The sequence below is a fragment of the Chaetomium fimeti genome, assembly GCF_033439085.1.
Source record: "Chaetomium fimeti strain CBS 168.71 chromosome Unknown B0H64scaffold_7, whole genome shotgun sequence".
Classification (NCBI taxonomy): Eukaryota; Fungi; Ascomycota; class Sordariomycetes; order Sordariales; family Chaetomiaceae; genus Chaetomium; species Chaetomium fimeti.
Genome location: NW_026944335.1, coordinates 910,723 through 928,258, shown reverse-complemented (window position 1 = coordinate 928,258; position 17,536 = coordinate 910,723). Strand labels below are relative to the sequence as shown.

At 58.3% G+C, this 17,536-nt stretch overlaps 6 protein-coding genes across 6 annotated transcripts; 3 read left to right on the top strand and 3 right to left on the bottom strand.

The window, feature by feature from the left end:
* Nucleotides 1-703: 703 nt before the first annotated feature.
* Nucleotides 704-3,274, bottom strand: B0H64DRAFT_347110 (uncharacterized protein; the record flags this gene model as incomplete). The annotated part of the gene is made up of 1 exon (XM_062801357.1): nucleotides 704-3,274. A coding segment is annotated over exon 1 (2,346 nt), but the record flags the coding sequence as incomplete, so codon positions are not given.
* A 550-nt stretch (nucleotides 3,275-3,824) lies between these two features.
* Nucleotides 3,825-5,430, top strand: B0H64DRAFT_328658 (phosphoribosyltransferase-like protein; the record flags this gene model as incomplete). Its single annotated transcript, XM_062800843.1, has 2 exons — nucleotides 3,825-4,083; nucleotides 4,160-5,430. The coding sequence occupies 2 exons, from the start codon at nucleotides 3,825-3,827 to the stop codon at nucleotides 5,428-5,430; spliced, it is 1,530 nt and encodes a 509-aa protein (XP_062655861.1).
* An 822-nt stretch (nucleotides 5,431-6,252) lies between these two features.
* B0H64DRAFT_467139 (uncharacterized protein) lies at nucleotides 6,253-8,086 on the top strand (the record flags this gene model as incomplete). Its single annotated transcript, XM_062807708.1, has 5 exons — nucleotides 6,253-6,560; nucleotides 6,624-7,614; nucleotides 7,704-7,786; nucleotides 7,966-7,979; nucleotides 8,025-8,086. 5 exons carry the CDS (start codon nucleotides 6,253-6,255, stop codon nucleotides 8,084-8,086), a joined length of 1,458 nt encoding a protein of 485 aa, XP_062655860.1.
* Nucleotides 8,087-8,214: 128 nt separating this feature from the next.
* Nucleotides 8,215-12,027, bottom strand: B0H64DRAFT_467135 (uncharacterized protein). The gene has a single exon (XM_062807707.1). It carries the CDS (start codon nucleotides 11,821-11,823, stop codon nucleotides 8,455-8,457), a length of 3,369 nt encoding a protein of 1,122 aa, XP_062655859.1. The 5' UTR covers nucleotides 11,824-12,027; the 3' UTR covers nucleotides 8,215-8,454.
* Nucleotides 12,028-13,055: 1,028 nt separating this feature from the next.
* On the top strand, nucleotides 13,056-15,585 carry B0H64DRAFT_227135 (uncharacterized protein). The gene is made up of 3 exons (XM_062799670.1): nucleotides 13,056-14,570; nucleotides 14,624-15,062; nucleotides 15,120-15,585. Exons 1-3 carry the CDS (start codon nucleotides 13,179-13,181, stop codon nucleotides 15,380-15,382), a joined length of 2,094 nt encoding a protein of 697 aa, XP_062655858.1. The 5' UTR covers nucleotides 13,056-13,178; the 3' UTR covers nucleotides 15,383-15,585.
* B0H64DRAFT_467127 (putative pre-mRNA splicing protein) lies at nucleotides 15,586-16,880 on the bottom strand (the record flags this gene model as incomplete). Its single annotated transcript, XM_062807706.1, has 1 exon — nucleotides 15,586-16,880. One exon carries the CDS (start codon nucleotides 16,878-16,880, stop codon nucleotides 15,789-15,791), a length of 1,092 nt encoding a protein of 363 aa, XP_062655857.1. The 3' UTR covers nucleotides 15,586-15,788.
* Between the last annotated feature and the right edge of the window lie 656 nt (nucleotides 16,881-17,536).

The following is a 17,536-nucleotide window of genomic DNA, read 5'->3' as shown; positions in this document are numbered from 1 at the left end:
AGTGTATCATTGGCGCAAGACAGTCTTCATACGGTGGAACCAAACACAGCTTCGGTCCCAGGACCCGAAGCCTTGGAAGTGATGCTGATCAATGACATCTATTAGAGCACGGAAGGCCTATAAAGAGAGAGCCTGTCCTCGTTTTGGAAAGCCTATTAACTTGCCATCGCTTCTCTAGATTCCTCTTGCAAAGCAGAGTTTGCACCAACACATCATCAAGCCATATCCAACAAACCAAGCCAGAACCGTCAACATGAGCCCCTGCGGTTGCACCAGCTGCTCTTGCAACAACTGTGATGGCTGCTCCTGCTGCGTGAGCCCCCGCGGAAAAAGTAGGGTCATCTTTCGTACTAATTCAACGCAGAAGCACTAGACCATGACCATCTCTCAGGTTCAGGTTTCGGAGAATTTGCCACGATACAATATACAAGTAGATAGTTAGGAAACAAGGCAGTAATACATTGGTTGACCTAACATGCTAGAAATAAACCGAGTTGGACAGAGATTTATCGCTCATGATGCACCCCATAACCTATCATGCTGGGTATCGCCCATGCGCCGCCGTCCTTCCCCCGAATGCATTGTACCCAAGATATATGCCCCCCAAACGCCCTCAGTATATCCCGAAAAGAAAGAGAGAGAAAAGAGGAAGGAAAAAAAAGGAAAAGAAAAAGAAAAAGACAAAAAAAATAGATCATCCCCGAGCAACCTTGGTCGGCGCCCAATCCCCAAGCCAGCCCCTCGCCCTCGCCAGATTCCCGCCCTCGGCCTCCAGCGCCGCAACGCACCACTCCAGCTCCCACACCCCCTCCGCCGCCATCATCTCGGCCGTCTTCTTCCGCCGCTGCGACGCCTCGTCCACACAGAAGCGCATCGGCGCCCCATGGTCCGCGAGCTGCTCCAGCAGCGGCTTGACCAGCGGCAGGGCGGCGGCGGCGGTGCTGCCCCATTTCTCCAGCCCTTCGTTGGCGCGCCCGGTCTTGCACCACTCGTTGGCGCACCACTTCCTGCCGCAGCCGGCCATCAGCTGCGAGAGGTAGCGGCGCTCGATGCGGCGGCGCAGGGCCCTGCCCTCGGGGTCGTGCATGTTGACGTACAGGGGCGAGAAGCACAGGCTGCACAGGCCGAGGTCGTTGCCGGGGCCCTGGCCCATGCGGGTGCCGCCGTTGACCTGGCCGCGCGGGCCGATGCCGTGCAGGGTGCGGCCGCAGAGGGCGTCGCGGCAGAGGATGGGCGGCGCGCGCGCCGCCTTGTCGAGCTCGTGGTTTGTTGTGTGTGCCGCCATGTCGCGCAGCCGGATGATGGCGCCGCAGAGGTGGCAGTCGGTCGTGCGGGCGCCGTCGGCCCGCTCGTGCGCCGTCAGCCCCGAGATCACCGTCTCCGCCTCCGAGGACGGGTCCAGCGGGTCCCCTTCCTGCGGCACCTCCAGGTGGCAGAACTGGCAGAGGATCAGCTTGCCCGGGCAGATCGTCGTGCGGTGGCGGGCGAGCTCGGGGAGTGAGGGGAACGTAAATGTCGAGGATGGCCCGCAAGACGCGCAGGTGTGTTGCGTGTGTTGGACATGGTCGTGTTTGCTCTTGGTTTGAGCGTCGTGGCCGTAAGCATCCGGGTGGGTGGGACAGTGCCAGTGGTTCTTCCATTCCTCAGATTGTTTCTGGAAGACACCCTTGCATTGTGGGCAGACGATGTTGTTCCTGAGGCAAAAGTTCTCGTGGAGCATCATTGTCCGTTTCGGTATTACCTGCAGGCAGTTTGCGCATTGTTCTTCGTCTGCAGACAGTTGCGGGCTGCCAGTTTCGGCAGCGGTGGCGGGAGAGCCTTGGATATCGGTAGCTCTTGCGCGGAGTGTGTAACGACATGGCTTTGTTCGTGCCGAGCCAACCTTTGGATCAGAGAAGCCGTGAATGGATATCATCAAGCTTTCGGCGCCTTCGAGCTCCACGTTCGTCGGCTGGATGATGATGTGCTTTACCCCATCCTTCGGCGAAGAAAAATCGCCGAAAGTGTGTTCGGTATCTCGTGGAACTGCCCGTTGCCTGTTGGTTTTGGGGCTCACGAAGATGTCTACCTCACAGTCATCGTGTATTGTCAAATCGATGGCAATGGCGCGTCTCTTGTCCCATGAGGGCAAGTCATAGTCGACATAGTCTCCCTCACGAACCTGGCCCTCAACGTCCTTCCAGATATCTATCGTACTTCCAGCCGAGCTTCCCGACGCGGTTCCCGGTGCGCGTTGGGCGTTCGCAGCGATCTGGCGCAGCGTTTCCCTCGCCTGATCCTCATTGAGCGGCTCGATGTCCACCTCGAGGTCCGTATCAACTACACAGATACCGTCTCCTTCAGGCTGGAACCTGTCCGTCAAGAAACGGAACTCCTCCCCCTTCGCACCCTGAATCGATAGCATCGAGTCCTTTGTGAGTGTGGTAAAATCTGCGCGGAGCTGTCTCTCCAGCAGAGGCTTCCAATCGTCGGGGTCGTAGCCAGCCTCGAGGGGTCGAAGTCGCACAGAGGTACCCTTTGGAAGGTGTTTCGCCTTGATGGTAATTTGAGGGGCCCCATTCCCATTTCCATCACCATCGTCGGACCCAAAGTCGACCTCGGATATATAGTCCAGCACACCGTCCTCGACTGGCGGGGCCTTGCTGTTCTGCACATCCCACTCTTGTATCCCGAGGGCTTCGAGGATATGGGGACTCAAAGCCACCTCACCTTCGTCAGCCGAAAACTCGCGAATCCCAGCATGGACAGTGTTCCCGGTTGTTGGGTTGACCAGCTGGAACATTAACGGGTTAGGTAGTTGTTGGTAGTTCTCACGATACTGGGAGAGCTCTTGTCGTGCATTGGCCACAGAGTAGGGGTTAGACGGATCCGATGCGGTGAAGTTATGTGACGTCGAAGGGCCGGTTGTTGTGGAGGCAGCAAGTAGCTGCTCGAGGGCGGACTGCGGCAGGAGGATTTTGTCTCCCCGCAAGTTCTTCGCTGCTACGCGCGACGGGTGTGCAACGCGGAGTTGAGCCGACCATCTGAGTTGGGCCGGCTGATCGCTCATGTTTAGAGAGGTCGATATCTGGGTAGGTATGGAGGTTCTCGATCTGAAATCGGGCGCCGGTTGGGGGGCGATATCGATAGTGGGGATTCTGGACGTTCCGTTCCGCTTGAGAAAGGGTGCACGGAGGAAGAAGAGAGTGGAAATATCGAGGTTGAAGCGAGTTGGTTGCTAAGAGTGCGTCTGAATCGCTCTGGAAGATGGATAAACTGTTTTCGGGTGTCGTTGTTCGAATGCGAGTCCAGCAACAGAAGCACGATGGAAGCGGTTCTCTAAAGTATGCTCCGATCAGTCAGCGGGCCCGAGCGCTGGGTTCCAGATTCTTGCGGCTTCCACGCCATCTTCGTCACCGTTGGCCGCCTGACGGCCGCCAAGACCTTCAGTTTCGGGGACCACAAGGAAAGTGGGGCCCCGCAGCCTCGACTCAAACTTGCAGCTCCTGACATAATAAGGTTCTTCTCTCCGTATCACTCCCGGGTCTCTTTTATTTACCGCTCTTTCAGAACTTCCCACTACAAACACCCAATTCCTTTCCCTCAAACTCGCGTTCCCCGTTTATACTCAAGAGGAACCCTTCAATTTTGTCTCGCTTTTCCCTTCCCCTCCCCTCGGCTCCGGTTCCGGCAACACTCCGGCAGCACTCCCCACCAGCTGCGGGTCTCTTCCTGAATTGAAATTCTGACTGGCCCACTTGCTGAGTGGTTAACCGTTTTTTCTCTCGGGGCAAACCGAAAATTCACACTTTTATTTCTGCAACCTCACCCGAGCACCATCCGATATGCGCGGCACCTTGATTTTCGCGGGCAGCTCGTGCCCCGACATCACAGACAAGATATGCCATAACCTAGGCATGGCGCGGGCTGACGCCGAGCTCACCCAATTCTCCAATGGCGAAACGAGCGTCCGCATCCTCACTAGTGTTCGGGAGAAGGACGTCTTCGTCGTCCAGTCGGGCAGCCCTAAGATCAACGACACCATCATGGAGTTGCTCATCATGATCTCTGCCTGCAAGGGCGGCTCTGCAAACAAGATCACCGGTACGTCACGTTCAATGCCCCAATTCGCAGGCACTTTTCGACGATGGGTTCAGCGGTTGACCGGGATTTCCTTCAGCTGTGCTGCCGTACTTCCCGTACAGCCGCCAATCCAAGAAAAAGTCGCATAGAGGAGCCATAACCGCGAGGATGCTAGCCAATCTCCTTGGAGTTGCCGGCGTCAAGCACGTCGTCACGGTCGATCTCCACGCGTCGCAGATGCAAGGTTTCTTCAAGTGCCCGGTAGACAATCTGCACGCGGAGCCTCTAATCGCCCGCTGGATTCGTCGCAACGTGCCGAGGTGGCAAGAGGCGGTGGTGGTGTCAAAAAATGCAGGTGGCACCAAGCGGGTCACCTCGTTGGCCGACGCCCTCAAGCTCAACTTCGGCATGGTGACGACGGACAAGAAGAGGGGCCCGGGCCCGAGCATGGCAGCCAGCATGATCTCGTACCCGCTCGACGGGATCGAGCGGGAGCCGGTGCTCGACCCCATCAGCAATCAGGTGCGTACCAACTACTCGTCAGAGCCTGAGAACGGGACCTCCGCTACAGACGGCGGGCGATCGCAAGATTCCCGCACCACCGCGGATGCTCAAGGATCACCGCGAATGCGTGCTAATGGCACGCATTCGCGGAATTCGGCCCACCGCAAGTCTCCCCCGAGACGCTCACAGACTACGCTATCGCAATCGTCGGTCATTGATGAGCTGGACGAGGAGGCAGACGGAGAGGCGGACGGACTGGAGTATAACGATCAGCGAGCCCACGAGGTGACGCATGGCCGGCTGGTGCAAGGCCATATCGTCCCGGACGATTTTCCTTCCCCGGCGACGTCGGTGGCCGATACGAATGTGCCAGACGATGACCCGATGACCTTGTCGCATGCGTCCTCGTTCTTCGCGCCCCAGCCGCACGCCCTCGGCGGCTCCGGGGATGTGGGAGCGAGCTCGGATGAAGAGGACGACATCCTGAAGGACCCCAAGGTCGAGCGCACGATAACGCTAGTGGGCGATGTCAAGGGCCGGTCAGTCTTCATCGTCGATGACATGATCGACAAGCCAGGATCGTGGATCGCAGCTGCAGAAACGGTGGTTAAGCGCGGCCGTGCCAGCAAGGTCTACTGCATCGCCACCCACGGCGTCTTTGGAGGAGACTGTTTGGAGCAGATGCAGGCTTGCGACTGTATCGACACAATTGTCGTGACCAACAGCTACCCTATTCCGGAGCACAAGGCGCGCAATGCGAGCAAGCTCGTGGTTCTCGACCTGTCGTTCCTCTTGGCCGAGGCGATTCGGCGGAACCATTACGGCGAGTCAATGTCGCCACTGTTCCAACACCTCATGGATTAAATCATCATCTCGGCAGGTTCTTTCTCATTCTTCTCTCACTGTTTTGTCTGGCTCTTGGTTGCCAGACGGAGGCATTTTCTGTTCCTCGGTGAGCTCGGCGGCGTCCGGCTACAAGCGTTGGCGTTGGACGGTATCGGTTTGGCGGCGCTCCTCTTTTGACATTGCACGGGGAAGCATGGATAGACCGAATTGACCATTTCAGTCAGGACGGGTGGCCCACTCGCCAGTGAATCCCCCTTCCAAATATCTGCAACGGGCTCTGCCCTTGCAAACCTCATCACCCCCAACGATGCTGTCACTTACGACAGCAGGAGCAATTGTCCAACCCAGGGCGTGTCTCTTAACGGAACGTTGGTAGATCATTTGTCCTTCGGGACTGTCCGAGACAGAAGGCCCTTTGCCCGACTCTGTTTAGAGTTGCTTCCGCAAGGTTGGTGGGCAAGGGGCAAGAGAACTCCTCGGTACATGTCTCTGTATCGTGACATGCTAAACTTGTACCCTGTGAGCTAGTAACAGTCGGGGGCTTCCATATTAGAAAACCCTACCTTCGAGAAGGGGGAAAAAGACAGCTGAAATAAACGCTGTAGTTTTACACACTCTGCACCTGCCCTCGTCCTGGTGAAACTCTCCTCTGCATCTTGGCACGACGTCGTTACCTCGCAGGCGCATCCGACTCGACTTCGGATCTACCTAACCTGCGACCCTCTTTCCTCTCTTCCTCCCTTGTTTGCTACGCCTTTTCTTACACTCGCCATTAGCGCCTCGACTTGCACACAGACATACGCAATGCAGCCACCTAAAGAACATGCTAACAAATCCATTATGGAGAGTCAACCTCGCTCCCTGCCTCCCTTGGGTGAGGAAACCCGGGGAAATGGCAATTCTGGAACACTCGGCGGCACGATCGGTGGTGAGCCGTACGTGGAGAATATTCAAGAACAAAACGGGACACCTAGCGCGAACGGGAACGCGAATGGGCAAAGGCATCCGGATCAGAAGGCGCCAGTACGGAAGGGTGGTGATAATGTGCCATTCCTCAAGCACCCCCCAGAAAACCCGGATGAGAGGGCCCAAAAAGACTGCTTATTTCACTTGTGCCGTGCAACGAGTGGCCGGTATTACTTTTTCATGTGAGTCCCTCCTTGCCGGCGTGGTGAGGTATGCACTAATGAACCTACTAGAAAACACTTTAGTAACAAGCACTGTTTCATCCGAGGCGAACGGGAGCCCGTGGCTAGTATCCCGAAATCGCCCAAGTACTTCACCGTCTGTCCGACCGACTGGCCCTTCAACCATAACTCGAGTTCCTCGTGCGGATCCTGCAAAACTATCACCGGCTTGACCGCCGTCCTCGGCCAGCCCAGGCACGAGAGCCCCTCCATCTGCTCCATCTGCTGGGCCTACCTCCCGACCCGCCGCGACCTAATCAGGCACGCCACCCAGGAAATCTGCAGGAGAAATGTCGTGTTTCGGCCGAGGCTCGCCCTCATCTGGCGCATGTACGCCGACGCGCTCCGCATCCCGGGCGCCGACGAGATCTCCCACTCCACCGCAAAAGAGCGCAAGGTGCGCGCCGAGGCCGCGTCCGTCGCCCGCCGGGGGAAGCAGGAGTCGCACGACCAAGCGCAGAACGAGCTGCGGGAACTCCCGCCACTAGAACCGGAGCCACAACCACCACAAATACCACAAGCCTTCCCCCCCTCTTACCCGAAAGCAACACCTCACCTCCCACCCCAACCGTGCTTCCCCCAACACACAACACCACCACCAACCCCCCCACCGCTCGTCATCGCCCTCTCATCCAGCCCCCCAACAGCAGGGGCAGGAGCAGCAGCAGGAGGAGGAGGAGCAGTAGCACCACCACCAACACCAGTGTCAACACCCGAACCAACCCCGCCGCCGCCCCCACCAGCGGAGCGCGCCATCCCCCCCTGGCCCCTAGTAGGAGACCACGCCATCCACGCCGTTCCCCCCGTCCCCCCAACGACCACAGCCGAGACCGAGACCCTAGCCCGCAGCGTCGACCGCCTGACGGGCGTCGTCAGCGACCTGGCCGAGGCCAACAAGCGGCTGCTGCGGGAGGTGCGCGTGCGTGACGAGCGCATCCGGGAGCTGCTGTGCGCTGGGATGGAGATGGAGATGGAGAGGCGCAGGGTGCTTTCGCGTTCGCGTTCGCCTCCTTTGGTGAGGGAGGGGAGGGGGAGGGGGGTGAGGCGGGTGAGGCGGGTGAGACGGTTGGTCAGGGGGGTGGGGAGGGGGCTGGTGCATGCCAGAGGGTCAGGGTCAAGGTCAAGGTCAAGGTCAAGGTCGCGGTCGCCTTCGCCTTCTCCTTCGCTGGGATGGGAGGGGGTTGGAGGTGGGTGTTAGGTGGTGTGAGGTGGTGTGGAATGGTGGGGGTGGGGGGTGGAGAGGGTTTGTTTGCGTCGGGGGGGTGGTAGAAAGGGGATGGTAGAAGCGGTGGTGGTGGGAGGGGGTGTTTGCCTCCGCTGGCGGGGGATGGGGTTCGTGGGAACGGTGCGGTGGAAGTGTCCTCAGTATACAGCGTATTGGTATGGAGTTACATCATAGCGGTTGAATCATCAATTTCTTCTTAGTATTGTTCCTCGTCTTGATGGCCGTTGACAAGCAGCCAGCCAAAAATAAGTCAAGAAAGTAAACAAGGCGAGGAAAGGGGGCCAAAAAAGGCTTTACAGTGCAACATGAATTAGTTGCGGAGATGGCTCACACGCACCGCAACATCACCGGTAAACAGCCCTTCCACACCCAGGGCATATGCTTTGCAGTCTTCATGTTAGCTTGTACGTCACAACCCGGACATAAACAAAAGAGTTCATCGCTGACTTCCATTTGCAAACATATGACAACACCGCGTCCAATAACGCTAAACACACACGCCTATGGCCCCCAACTTCCATATGCCACTCCCTCCAACAAGTAACCGGAACACATGATACCCATCCTCACCAGCCAGACTTTTCGAAACCCACACATAAATCGTACACTATGCACCCACCCCCCATCCGTTCATTCCTCACCACCACCACCACCACCCTCCTGAACCCCAACCCCATGAATCTCCTCCAACAACTTCGCAAACGCCTCCGTCTCCCTCATCTCCTCCGCCCGCCCCAAATCCTCCAGCAGCTCCTCCTGTCTCCAACCACCCTGGTTCCCACCCTGCCCACCACCCTGCCCACCACCACCACCACCACCACCGCTACCAGGATTCCCTCCTTGCCCCTGACCCTGCCCACCACGCCCAGCATTCTTAATGATGCGCCACGCGCGCCGGAACTCATCCCGGATGTTGACGATGCCGACGTGGGTAACCGTCCGCGCGACGTTGTGGTCCAGTTCGAAGGGGTCCTCGATGGCGAAGAGGTAGCGGTTGCGGATCTCTTTGACCTGGGCAGCAGGCGTGCTGGGAGGGTTCTGGATCTGGGTAGGCGAGGTCTGGGTTTGCGGGGCTGTGGCTGGGACAGGTTGGCCCGCCGGAGGGGGTGGGGTGAGGTTGTTGTTGTTGGGAGCCGTGTTGTCGGGGCCCGGCGCAGCAGCAGCAGCAGCAGCAGCGGGGGCGTGCTGGACCTCGAGGACCGTCTTTGCCCCCGTCCAGCCCTTGTCTTCCTTCCGCAGCAGCCCGCCGTGCGTCCGCAGGCTGATCACCTGGCGGCCCCAGTCAAAGCTGCGGCAGGGCGGGGAGGCCATGGGCGAGCCGCCTCTCGCGTAGTACTCGAAGAAGCCGCGCAGGAGCTCGCCGACGGACTCGCGGTTCTGTGTGAGGACGTTGTCGCGCGCGAGACGCATGATCTCGGCCTCGTCGCGCCAGAACTGGACGTTCCGGCCCTTGCAGCTCACCGTCTCCTCGATTTGCTGCGGGGTGAGGTTTGGGTCGGCAGGCCTGGCGAGTTGTTGCAGGTTTGGGCAAACGAACGGCTGAGCCACGTTGACGAGATAGTGCAGCATCATAAGGACGTAGCCGTAGCTGCCGAGGGTGCCTCGGTAGGCCGAGTTGATGCGGCGAATCTTGGCCCAGTGCTTGACGAAGAGGATGAGCGGCCGCACGCGGGGGTCGCAGTGGGAATAGCAGCGCAGAAGAAGGGTGTTTTGCACCCCGAGGTGCGCGGAGAAGTTGATGTCGCACTGCACGCCGACGCCGGATTTGGGAAACTCGAGGGCGCTGTTGTACCGGTCTCGCGGCTGGTTTGGGACTGCGCGTGATGGGTCGCCAAGTAGGCGGATCTCAGAGAGAAGCGGCGCGGACTCCGGGGTAAGGGGTATCATGCCATGGGAGTAGCCGGCCGTTGATTCCGTGATCGGGGCCCGCAACAATTCAATATAGCGTTGAACCTTGGCCACAGCTTCCTCTGGGTACAAACCCTTTGCCAGGCACACTTCGTACTCGTGGGCAAGTTGTAGACACTTGTGTCTGCGCCCAATGGCCCGCAAATGGTTGACTCGGTGGACTCGTTGGAAGTCCTGAACTTGCTCCCGAGTTTCTTGGTTCAGAATACCGCCGATATAATGTTGGACGAGGGTTGGCAGGACTGTATCGGCCCTCTGGCGCGAGTCATGCCCGCCCAGATCATGGAACAGCCGCAAAGCCCTGGCGCAGTAATTCGCTGCCGACTCGTTGTGAGCCTGAGAAAGAAGCAAGACCTGGACGGAGGCTATCTTCTTCAGCTGTTCCGCGGCGAAGTGCAACTCCTTTTGATAGCCGAGCGGATCCCGGCCAAAATCAGGTTTCTCTGCAATCGCTCTCCAGGTCCTCACAACGCTTTCCGCACCAGCCTCGCGGGAGTTGTCTTTTTCCTGAAAGGGCCGTGAGTCCCAAAGCAAGGCCATATGCTCTCCCTCGATCTGGGTAAACACCCCTAGTAGTGTACGTGGATTGTTGCCATGGGAAATGAGGTCGTACCGGTTGAGGGAGTGGTAACTTAGCAGCCGGTTGCGCAGCGCTTTGTCAGCCAGCCCGTCAACAAATGCCAAACAAACTTGGTTCAGCAGTTTGACGCGATCCATCTCAAACTCCGAGGCGTTCGAATGGGTCATGTCGTGCCCGCCGAGCTTCCGCAGCAGGCGTTTGGCAGCAATATAATAGTTCGACAAGCTGGTTGCCTCGCCCTGTTTTAGCCCCTGCAGCCTCTTCTCGGGGGCAATTGTCTCTTCCTGGTGTTGAGCCTCCGGGGCGACGGGGACGACCTCGGCTTTCTGTAGGTCGGGGCTGTCGTGCGCCTCGGGTTCGTCGCCGTCATCAGTCACGCCTGTTTCCCACTTTGTCCGCTCCGCCACAAGCGCGACGCGAAGCTCCTCGGGGGGCTTTTCGCAAACCTTGATGATCGGGACGCGAGTCTGGGTGAGCAGTCTGGCGCCAAGTCCAATATCAAGAAAGGCCTTTTCAATGAGCCTAGGTATCATGGAGCCCGGGGCGTCGGGCTGGAGGCGTGACAACGGTGACAGGATGCCAAGGTCCATGTCGGAGGCCTTGGTAGCGAAGCCAGACGCAAGGCTACCGAAGCATTTGAGCTGTACGCTCTCGGGGGGGAAGTCGCTGAAACCGTTGCGGTTCCTCTCGTGCTCGGCGATGGTGGACCGGGCAACTTGTTCAATCATCTGGCGAAATGTTTCCTTCTCCCCGATCTCAGCGGGCTCGATCTCAGCATCGGCAACAATGGTGTTGCAGAGGCCCTCGAGCAGCTCTGACTGTGCTGTTAGATCGTCCTGCCTAGGATAAGAGTGTCTCCCATGGGTGTTAAAGTCGGAGCTGTGCTGTGCCCGATGCATCGACGCTGAAGCATCAAAGGGGGTCATAGGTGGCATGGGCTGCATGCCTGGCATCGAGTACGACACCCTCGGGTCAGTGTGATGCATAGGAGATTGTGGCCAACCAAACTGGTTAGGTGTCGACATAGGGCCCTGGTAGGAGAGAGAAGACTGGTGACGGGACCGGAATTGCAACGGCACACCGGTCGCCGGAGCGCTCGATATGGCGTTCTCCCGGCTTTGTGGGTGGAAAGTGGCGGAGTGCGGTTGCCGGGTCCCGCGGTAGCCGCCCCTGCCACGATGCTGATTCTGGTGGCCATCTGAGTGCGAGAACTGAGGCCGTGTGTCTACCGGAATAGAGAGCTGGGCCGACATCTGGCGACGCTGCGCTTGGTTCGGCCGCTTCCGAGAAGGTTTTGATGAGGCCGGCGCGCCTGCGCTGCCCAGTGAGGGCGATCCTGACGGGGAATCCTGTCCCGGCTGTGAACCATCTTTCGTGACAGGCTGCTGGTGCGGCGACTGATGGCCTGCCTGTTGTGTCGATTTCTCCAAAGGTTGCTCGGAGTGATTGAGGATTAAGTTGCGCAGTCGGTCCTCGAGGGGACCTGCACCGGGCTGGCCATGAGCTGCCATGGTGGTGCTGGCTTTTCTGTATAAGAAACAGAACCACGTTTTGTTGTTGCTTTCGTCAATTCTGCTTTCTTGACGTGTCGAAGATAAAAGGAGCGTTGCCGAACTCTATACAGCCAAGCAAGACGGCCCCAGCCTTGTTTGCAACCAGCTGAGATGCCAACAGGCGGCGCAACTTAGCGCCGGCAGCACTATCTGAAACAATAACCAGCACTACTGCTCAAGATTGCTTTTTCGGTCGTTCTTCCGTCAGTTACAGAACAATTTGAGGAGGTAGATACCAATGTGCTGCGGAACTCTGTCTGAGGGAATGAAACCAGGAATGGAAACTGGAACCCAAGGCGAAGAATAATTGAAGCGGGCGCGGAGAAAAATGCTCGGGGACATCCACCTGCGGAGACCTGTAGGATTTTAGAATGGCAGAGTTGAGCACCGGGTAGTTGCAGCAACTATATTCTCAATCGAAGGACACCACTGGTAATTTGTTTGCCAGCAAACGGCGACGGGATGGATTGCTCTGTTCTGGTGGAGTTTGGGTGAAATCGTGACCCCACCATAAACAACTGAGGACCGAGCGATGCGGGACGATTGCTCAGAAAAAAAATTATAGCCGCCTACATTGCGCATTTGAGTTCAACCCCAATCCCATTCCCATGGGCGAAAGCCTCGAAATTGTAAAACAACCTGGCGGTGCAGCTGGAACTGACTTTCATGGACGCTGTTCGGGGTGGATGTGGGTCGGTGATTCGGGATTGGAGTCGAGGCCCGGCGAGCGAACGTGGCACTGGCCTGTTCTAGGCCGGAACAATCTGGGGTAGGGCCCCGAGCGATATTACGGCAGGCACTGCAGGAAGGGGAAGGTACACAATGGGCCAGTATTGTGAATGGTAATGGAGCTGTACCTTCCTCCCTCTTGAGGTGGGCATAGTCTGGTTATCCGCCGGGCTCAAGATTGGTCTGTGCACATGCATGCTGTGCGGCTGCTTTTCAGTGGGCCCTTTGTTCTCGGCCGGTTTGTTCGCTCGGTCATTGCCGCAAACAACCCCAGCTTTCCTTTCTTACCTGCAATGTTCACTGCGATCGCCCGTTCGTTGCCTGCCCCATCCGTCATACCAATTCTCCCCCAACGACCACACTCTCACTCTCGATCAGTATTTATTCGGCGGTACATTCCAATCGAGTCCCTACCATTTATTTCTCTTGGGTAACAAACGTACTTCTCTTCACCACGCGACTTATGCCGACGCGCCTTGCCTGAGGGACGACCTTCTCCGCCAACCACTTCAGGTTGGAAAATACTTACTGTCCCCATCCACCCCAGGCTGTATCGAGCAGACTCGATTGAATCGCTACCCGTCATGAGCGCTCCTCCTCCAGCGGGCAATGGCCCCCCGCGCCCACCTGGTCGTCCCCAGTTCGCTCCTCGGAAACCAGCTTCTGCCAATCCCCTCGTGGCAAGAAAGAAAAAGAGGCCGCAGCCCGTATTTTCGAAACCACCAAATAAAAGACAAGGCCTAGGAAAAGGCGATCTAGACGAGGAAGAATTGCCTGTGCTCAATGACCTGAGCGATCCCGGAATGCGCAAGCTGGCGCAAATCCGGGAACAGAACGGGGGCTGGACGGAGAAAACGCCAGCTACTTACAAAGACTTTCCCTTGGTAATGACCAAGCGGTCACTCCTGGAGGGTCTGCGTCACCATATAATGCGCCTAAGCAACGCGAAAGGAGAAGCGAGCAAGGGGAAGGCGGATGCTGTAGTGGACATCACAAACCAGGACCAGTTCCCGCGCCCAGTCACCCTGCTGCGCCGCGACCCGAGACTTCCGCCTGCCCACCGTATGGTTATGAAGGAGGAGTCGACACCCGTAGATCCCGCCGAGGCCGCCGAGTTTGAGCGTGCCCGCCAGCTCAAGGCCGACAAGGAGGCGCAACGGGCCTTAGATCAAGCACAGATAGCTCCTGTTGCGAGAGCCAACGAACCGAAACCCAAGCCAAACAACAAGAAGGAGAAGCCAACCGCCTTCTACGGGAGGAACTCGGATGCGCAGAAGAAGGAATCCAAGATTCATTATGAGGAAACTTGGCCGTGGCACCTAGAGGACGCCGAGGGCAAGGCGGGCGTGTGGGTCGGTTCGTATATCGCCAGCCTGTCGGACCTGAACGTTGCGCTAGTTATCGATGGCGCGCGCTTCCGCATGATTCCGCTCGAGCGGTACTACAAGTTCGACGAAAAGCCGAAGTTTGATACGCTCTCTCTCGACGATGCCGAGAAGATGATGTACGAGGTCAAGGAGATCAAGCGCTGGGTAATGAAGCAGAAAGACCAGGAGCTCATGGAGAGAGAGAAGAGCGAGACGCGCCGGTTCTTGGGCGGGCCCACGCGTGTCAAGACGGAGAGCGCCACTTCGCGCATGGCGCGCAGGACCGAGAGACAGGATGACTTTGAGCTTGACATGTCAGGTGATGAATTTCAGGACGATGACGAGGCGCCCAACTTTGAGGCGGATGACGATGAAGATGCAAAGGACGCCAAGGACCGCATCCGCCGCGAGCAGGTAGGAGCCAACACTTTTGGCGCCGGTGAGGAGGAAAAGGTCGAGAAACAGGAGCGGGAGGAGCAGCTGGAGAAGATCCGAAGCAAAATGATGGGCAAACAGACCGTCAAGACCCTCAAGAAGCTTGAACATGGGCAGGATTATGATGATCTGGAGTCTGGTTCCGACCAGAACAACCCCTTCACTGACGAATCGGTAAGTACAGTTGTGATATACAGGTATTTCCGTTCGCTGTTAACACGTACTAGGCTTCCGAAGACGAGGAATCGGAAAAGGAGTCAGACAAGGAGGATGAAGAGGGCAAAAAGGCCAGCCAGAAAGACCAAGGTGCCTCTGGGTCGAACACGAAGGGCAATACGACACCCTCTGGGAAACAGAGAACGGTCGATGCACTCAAAAAGGGCAAGCTAAAGCGGGCCGGTTCGCCCAACATGTCCGAGTCGAGCGACAACGAAGCCATTCGTAAGAAGCTCAAAACCGGAAAAGCATCCGTTGCCCCTAGCCGTGGGGGGACTCCGATCCCCGGGCGGCCAAAGCCGGTGAGCGCTGCCATGAGCGATGGCGAGGCTACGGCGGGCGAGGGATCGGATGCAGGCGCCAAGCTCAAGAAGAAGCTCAAGGTGAAGGCGGGAATGCGGCCGGGCGCGACGCCTTCAGGTTCAAGGGCTGGCAGCCCCGCCCCAGGAGGTGAGTCAATGGGTTCATTCACCATAGCTTCGGAACGTGCTGACCCCGTCACCCTAGCAAACCGAGCACCCAAGCCCGGTGCTGCGACTCCCAGCGGGTCACCACCCCCAGGCCAGGCTCCCGATATCATCCAGCCCAGGGAAATTGCCGAGGCCCTGGCTCCGTATGCCAAGGAGGGCATCAGTCTGTCCAATCTCATGAAGAAGTTCCAGGGACGCGTGAACAAGCCTGGCAACATCAACACCACGCAGTGGGTACAGATGGTCAAGGCCCACGGCGTCTACGGGGCGGACAAGCTTCTACGGCCCAAGTCCGGTTAGGTAGCGTTACTGGAACGCTATCGCGCCGTCGAATATGCCATGGCCCAGAGATTTGGTTTCAGAGGCAGGTATACTTGGCCCGATTCGGCTGAGCGGCGGCCCATGCACAGAGGTTGAAGGATGAAATGGTTTCCGTTGATTGCCAGGTGGTTTCTAGAATGGCATTGGTGTTCGGTTACGGGGAAGCAATCCGAGTTTTGAAATTAGGGTCATGAGCGACACGGCCCGAAACGTCGTTTTAGTAATCCTGAGGGAGGGTCGTCTATGGCACTTCAGAATGAGATATCACCTCGCATCATATCATGACCACATTCATTCCTGTTAGCCACTGACCTTTGCAACGTGTAATCACAACCACATCACCCAACCCTTTGCCAGCCCAAGGCTACCTGTCGTGACACCCTCGCTACACATCCATCTGCCAAGCATACTCCAACCCCTTATCCCTCTCCCGCCGATTCAGCGCCTTGAACCGCTCCGCCTCGAACCCATTCCCCCGATCAACCCCATCCCACCGATACCCAGGCCGTATCCCATACCGATTCGGCGCCGCACCCCCCTTATACACCGGCCTCCTCCCCGCCGCCTTCTTCTTCCCCCCAGACGACTGCTGTCCCACACCACCACCGTCATCAGCAGCCACAAACTCCGCCATCGGATCATTCCACCGCTCCTCCCTCTTCAGCGCGTCATTCAACTCCGTATCATCTTTACCGCGCGCCACGGGCTGCAGCGCGACCTCCTCCAGCCGCTCGCGCCGCGCCCGCACCGCCGCCGCCTGCACCTCCCCCGTCAGCAGGTCCCGCCGCGCCCGCTCCGCCCGCTCCGCCTCGGCGACCTGCCGCCGCGCTTCGGCGCGCCGCAGCGACGCGTCCACGCGCCGGCCGGTCGCGTCGCGCATGATCACCTCCGTTTCGTTGTTGCTGTCGGCGGTGGTGTTGGTGTTGTTGGCGGCAGCAGCGGCAGCCGCGGCGGCCTTGAGCTCTGCCAGCTCGGCTGCTTCGAGTTGTTGGCGCTTGCGGAGTTGGGCTGTGAGTGCCGAGGCGGATTGCAGGCCGGCGAGCGCGCCGTTGGACATCATCTGTGGAGTGGACGCGTCTGCGGAAGGGTCGAGGTCTTCGGCGGCTTCGGCGGCGGCGGCGGCGGCGGACTCGGCGGCTGCGGAGGCGATGATGGCGTCTGCGTCGGCGTCCCCGGCTGTGGGGGTCGTGTCTTTGGGGCGGGCGCTGCTGCCACCGCCCCCGAGGGATTTCCAGCCGGATTTCTTGGTGCGGCGGAAGTCGGTCGTCGCGCCGGCTACGGTGAGCGGGGCGTCATCGTCTTCGGCGTCGTTTTGGGCCGCGCTGCCCCCCCAGCCGGTTTCATCGTCGTCGGTTATGAGGAGGCCGGAGGAGGAGGTGGGTTGCTTGCGCTTGCGCTTTTTGGTGGAGGATGATGAGGGTTTGCTGCTGGATGTGAGGTAGTGTGCTGCTAGGTAGGCTGCTTTGTCGGAGGGCATGGTGGGCGACTTGTTGGTTTAGTTTGAGGGACTCGAATGGCGATGTTTCGGTCGCGTTGCCATCAAGGTGTCGCCTTCCTGTGGCCGGGAAGTCTTGGCTTCAAATTTCGGGGCCCACCCAGCGATGCTCCAGCGCGCCTTGAACGAATGACATCACTGCCTGATCAGCAGCAGTTCGAAAGCCACTGCAAAAGGCTCCACAGCGCACCTCTGACCCTCTCAGCTTCCATGACAATTGAACTCTTGAAGCCAGCCTGAGCCAACCCAAAAATGGGTTTCAGGATAATAATTTGCTGCCCGAGTGCCCGTGTACCGAGAACATCCCCACTAGCAGTCCAGGCCTTTCGTCCATCTCATGTATTTGTTCGAGGACAAGACAAGAGGCATATCAAGAGGTGAGGAAACCATGGGTGGCTCAATTGTATTATTCCATCTCTAACCCCGCAGCACATAAGTATGCTGGTCAAACTCGAGTTACCGTAACCTGGAAAGCTTTCGTGAGCGGCCGCTTCACGTTGCTCAAAATGTTCATGAGCATGGTTGCACTGGCCAATGACAACAGGGGGCAGTGCAGAAGCACGCATCGGCGGCCCCAACTGTGGTGGCATAGTGGGAGAAAATAAGAGGGGAACGAGCCCAATAGGTAGTCAACGTTC

Coding starts and splice junctions, on each gene's coding strand:
- B0H64DRAFT_227135 (XM_062799670.1), top strand. CDS start 13,179: ATGAGCGCTCCTCCTCCAGCGGGCAATGGCCCCCCGCGCCCACCTGGT. Junction 14,571..14,623: donor ACCCCTTCACTGACGAATCG/GTAAGTACAGTT, acceptor AACACGTACTAG/GCTTCCGAAGACGAGGAATC. Junction 15,063..15,119: donor TGGCAGCCCCGCCCCAGGAG/GTGAGTCAATGG, acceptor CCGTCACCCTAG/CAAACCGAGCACCCAAGCCC.
- B0H64DRAFT_467135 (XM_062807707.1), bottom strand. CDS start 11,823: ATGGCAGCTCATGGCCAGCCCGGTGCAGGTCCCCTCGAGGACCGACTG.